Source organism: Eschscholzia californica, unplaced genomic scaffold, assembly GCF_041429995.1.
Source record: "Eschscholzia californica isolate CP2 unplaced genomic scaffold, dmEscCali1.0.p SCAF_2, whole genome shotgun sequence".
Classification (NCBI taxonomy): domain Eukaryota; kingdom Viridiplantae; phylum Streptophyta; class Magnoliopsida; order Ranunculales; family Papaveraceae; genus Eschscholzia; species Eschscholzia californica.
This window is the reverse complement of record NW_028238309.1, coordinates 54,034,477-54,038,292: the sequence shown is the minus strand read 5'-3', so window position 1 is coordinate 54,038,292 and position 3,816 is coordinate 54,034,477. Positions and strand designations below refer to the sequence as shown.

The following is a 3,816-nucleotide window of genomic DNA, read 5'->3' as shown; positions in this document are numbered from 1 at the left end:
TGGATTGTTCTCGTGGTGGTTGGGTTGGATAGGTGGAGTAGGGTGTGTATGAAGGTATCGGTTCCTGGTGGTATTGGGTTCGGTTTATGGGGGTATCGGTTTGCCGAGAGTGGGTTGTACTAGTTTTGTAGTTCATACGATTGTCCGGGTAGGTTGTTGCTGTTAGGTAACGGTTGGCCCCTAACTGCTGGGCGTCGTTCTTAAACATGGGTTCGACGGGTCGGTGATAGTGGCTGGTTTGGGTACGAGTGGGTAGGTCAAAGGGGGTTTCGGTTAGTGCCGAACTATGGTTTTGTTGGTCGGCCAAAAAGAGTGATAGGTGTTGTGGTCGGGTGGTTCGGTTCGATGATGTTGTATGGGTGGCGAAAGGGTAGTTTTTAGGGCTTTATTGTTCCTTCTCTCTCTCTCTACGACTCTCTCTACGAACTGAAGGAACTCCAGCAGCAGGTATATCTTCCATTTTCTTCTCTCTTTCTCTCGATTCTCTTCTCTCTCTCTAGGTTTTCTTCTCTCTCTCTCTCTCTCTAGGTTTTCATACTCTTTCTCTCGGTTTCTCTCTTTTTTTTTCAAACCGTGATGGTATATTGTTAGTAATAGAATGTGTAAATTTGTAATGTGTGTATGTGTTAGCATGTGTATTCTGTATGTGTATATGTTTAATTTCTGCAACAATTATGAAAATTCCTTTCATGGGTATGTTGAGTTTTGATTCAATTTTTAGTATTTGAATAATCCAGGGTTATTTCAGAATACTTCTTTTCAATTTGACCTAGGCAGTTACTAAGAAGAACAGAGATTGACCTAGAAAGAGACTAATTACAGATTTTATACTAATACAAGATTATGTCCTCGCATATGTAACAATGAGTTTCTGTCTTATTGCATTATTATGAGAATTTTTTACTGTTAATTGTAGTTTTCAAACTAATTGCTTGACTTTTGATGCTTCAAAAAGAGTAAGATCATTACTGTCAGTTCTCCCTCTACCAACAACAATGGCGGACGAAGAATACAACGACATGGACATGGGGTATCTCTCTTTCTCTCTCTCTCTCTGCGTGTCTCGTTGCTATTTCTCTATGTTATTTTCTGTTTGCTAGGGTTTCAATTGTGATTTTTATGGCAAATTCGAAATCCTGTGACATGTGGTAGAGTGAGTTGCTTCAATATGTACACCTGAAATTCCTTATCCTCGAACCCTAGTTTTTTCTTTTGGCTAATTGTCCCTAGTTATTGCGTATTTATGATCAAATTTCTGAAGTTTTGACTTGTTGATATCTTCTTTTCAGATACGAGGATGAACCTCCAGAACCTGATGTTGAGGTAAATTGTTTGAATCTGATACTTATTTGTCAGTTCTGTTTGGTGACCTGAAATTTTCTTCACAATTTCTTGAAGAGACTAGTATTGATTGAGAGTTTATTCACAATTATTTGGATGACTGGAAGTGGAACTTCATTATAATGATTTTTCGAAGTGATTTGATATAGAGATAGTATTATATAATGCCCTAATATAATTGACAGGAAGGAGTTGAAGAGGATGCTGAGAATAATGAAGACGCAGATGCTGTGGTTGTAGAAGGTGAAGAGAAAGAAGAACGAGAACCTAAAGAACGCCCACGTAAGACATCCAAGTATATGACCAAGTATGAACGAGCTCGAATTCTCGGAACTCGTGCTCTACAGATCAGGTTTGATACCTAAAACTGTTCTTGATGTTGTCTTAAGTTTATTTGTTCGATGGTTTTTCTTTTGGCTTTGTAATAACAAAAGATCATTTTGTTTCAACAGCATGAATGCCCCTGTGATGGTTGAGTTGGAAGGTGAGACAGATCCCCTCGAGGTAAACTTCCCATTCAAATCCCTAAATTTGGAATTCTTTTAATGCATTAAGAATCTTGTTGTCTTATGAGGTAGTATGTATAATTGATTCGGGTTTTCTCGGCCGACTTACTCGCCCAAACTTTAACTTGGGGGATCAGCCATGGGTTAGCCCTTGCTCTTCCCCGAGCAGATCCTTGAGTAACTCGCCAACTTCGACTGCTTAGCACTACAGTATCTGTACAGACTTCACAGTACACGAGCATTCTTGCTGTGTTTAATAATATAATCTCATACCAAATGTAGAACGAAGTCCTGAATTTGGTCCTACGGTCCTACCTAAGGGTGCTGCCTTAAAACAGTAAAACCTTTGCAGTCGTGCCTTTTTTTTTTTCTAGTTTGTGGAAAGTGGGAAAGTAAGGGATATAAAATACAGGCAAATGAGCCAAATGACCTAAAAAAACTTGTGCTATAACCTCTGTTCAAACGGGAGGTCATAGTGAAGTACTGAAATCTTCCTCTTTCTGTCTCTTATTCCAGTACTCACGTGAAGCACTGACACAAACAATAAAGTGGTCATTTCAATCGTAGTATATTGATACTTGTACAATTCCTATATATTAGATCGCCCAAGACAGATGTTCTCTACAATGTGCAATTTTAGATCAAAGTGCGTGACCAAAAAAAATACTTGACCATCAACCCCCCCTCTTGTTCTGACCATATGAAGTTATAAACTGTCCAATCTTTTGTGAATGTGAACTAAGAAGCCCGTCTAGCTACTATAACTCTGTTTGGCTACTCTATGGAAGGGAGTGTATTGAAAATCCCATCTACGATGCAATAGAAAGAGAGGATTCAAGCGTAAAACCTAGAGGAGTGGTGGATGACTAAATCTGCTGATGCCATTATAAAGCTATTGAGTAAACCACTGCTTTAATAACTGGTCAAGGCATGTGGTTTGAGTCTCACCCCCCGATCACCTTACATGTTGATGCCAACACAATTGTAATGTTTTTTCTCTTTCCATTTGTATGCTTTTCTTTCTGAATTACGGTCCTCCTCGTTAAATTGTTTTCTTATTCCCTACAATTTCCTAGCTGTTTCTTCAAGTATTTATGTTTTACCAATTAGTAGAGAAAAAATGTGAACTTCGGATGAGTGAGGATGTACTACTGTTTATTGGTTATAGATACGTTCCGAGGATAAGATTGTATAAATCCAGCATTCTATTTGGATCTCTTTCTTGTGTATCTTTGTTTGCCAGTCGACATCTAATATGGTACTCGTTTGTATCTGTTCCTGTCCTTTTAGATCGCAATGAAAGAGCTTCGTGCGCGGAAGATACCTTTTACCATCCGTCGTTACTTACCTGATGGAAGGTAAAACAAAATGATTTTGACATTTACTTGGTCATATTTCCTTCTCTAACATTAGAAAATTGATTAGCATTGGTGGTCTTCCTTGGTTATTTGTTAATCAGCTACGAAGATTGGGGAGTTGATGAGCTGATTGTCGAAGACTCTTGGAAGAGGCAAGTGGGAGGTGATTAATCGATCTGGCGCTACATCTTAAACTAGTAATGTTAGTCCCTGTCAGAACTTGCAGAAACTTTGTGTTCTTTTGCACTATGATCCCAGACTGTTGGATAATGTTTGTAATTATTGACAATTTAGATTTCACTATCAACACTGAAAAACTATATTTATGTAGCTGGTTTGAACCGAATTCTATCTCACCTGGATTTCGTCATATGCATTTAACTGAACACGAAAGGGGCCTAGGAATCCTTTGTCTAAACGTTGAACCGAAACAAAAGATGCCTCATGCCAAATATTAATAGATTTTCTTGAGTTCAGCAGTAGAGATGTTCTAATTAGTAGTTACACATAAAATTATAAATATTTCAATCTCACCAAATATTCAAATTTAAAAATTCAAATATCATTGAGTTGGCTGGGTCTGCAATGCCCCCTCCTTACCAATATGCATA

General features: G+C 38.2%; 1 protein-coding gene across 4 annotated transcripts; it reads left to right on the top strand.

Moving 5' to 3' along the window:
- The first annotated feature begins 275 nt into the window (after window positions 1-275).
- On the top strand, window positions 276-3,551 carry LOC147559067 (DNA-directed RNA polymerases II, IV and V subunit 6A-like). 4 transcript variants are annotated; one of them, XM_086660847.1, is made up of 7 exons: window positions 276-500; window positions 976-1,030; window positions 1,290-1,323; window positions 1,527-1,693; window positions 1,794-1,845; window positions 3,138-3,205; window positions 3,307-3,551. In XM_086660847.1, exons 2-7 carry the CDS (start codon window positions 996-998, stop codon window positions 3,374-3,376), a joined length of 426 nt encoding a protein of 141 aa, XP_086516973.1. In that variant the 5' UTR covers window positions 276-500; window positions 976-995; the 3' UTR covers window positions 3,377-3,551. The 4 variants fall into 4 exon arrangements, with proteins under 4 accessions (XP_086516973.1, XP_086516972.1, XP_086516970.1 ...); XM_086660846.1 differs by having other exon boundaries at window positions 309-447; XM_086660844.1 differs by having other exon boundaries at window positions 309-447; window positions 956-1,030.
- The last annotated feature ends 265 nt before the right edge of the window (window positions 3,552-3,816 follow it).

Excerpts from the sequence above, each read along its gene's own strand:
- LOC147559067 (XM_086660847.1), top strand. The coding sequence starts at position 996 with ATGGCGGACGAAGAATACAACGACATGGACATGGG. Across the intron at positions 1,846-3,137 it reads GTGAGACAGATCCCCTCGAG|ATCGCAATGAAAGAGCTTCG; the intron begins GTAAACTTCCCA and ends CTGTCCTTTTAG. Across the intron at positions 3,206-3,306 it reads CGTTACTTACCTGATGGAAG|CTACGAAGATTGGGGAGTTG; the intron begins GTAAAACAAAAT and ends TTTGTTAATCAG.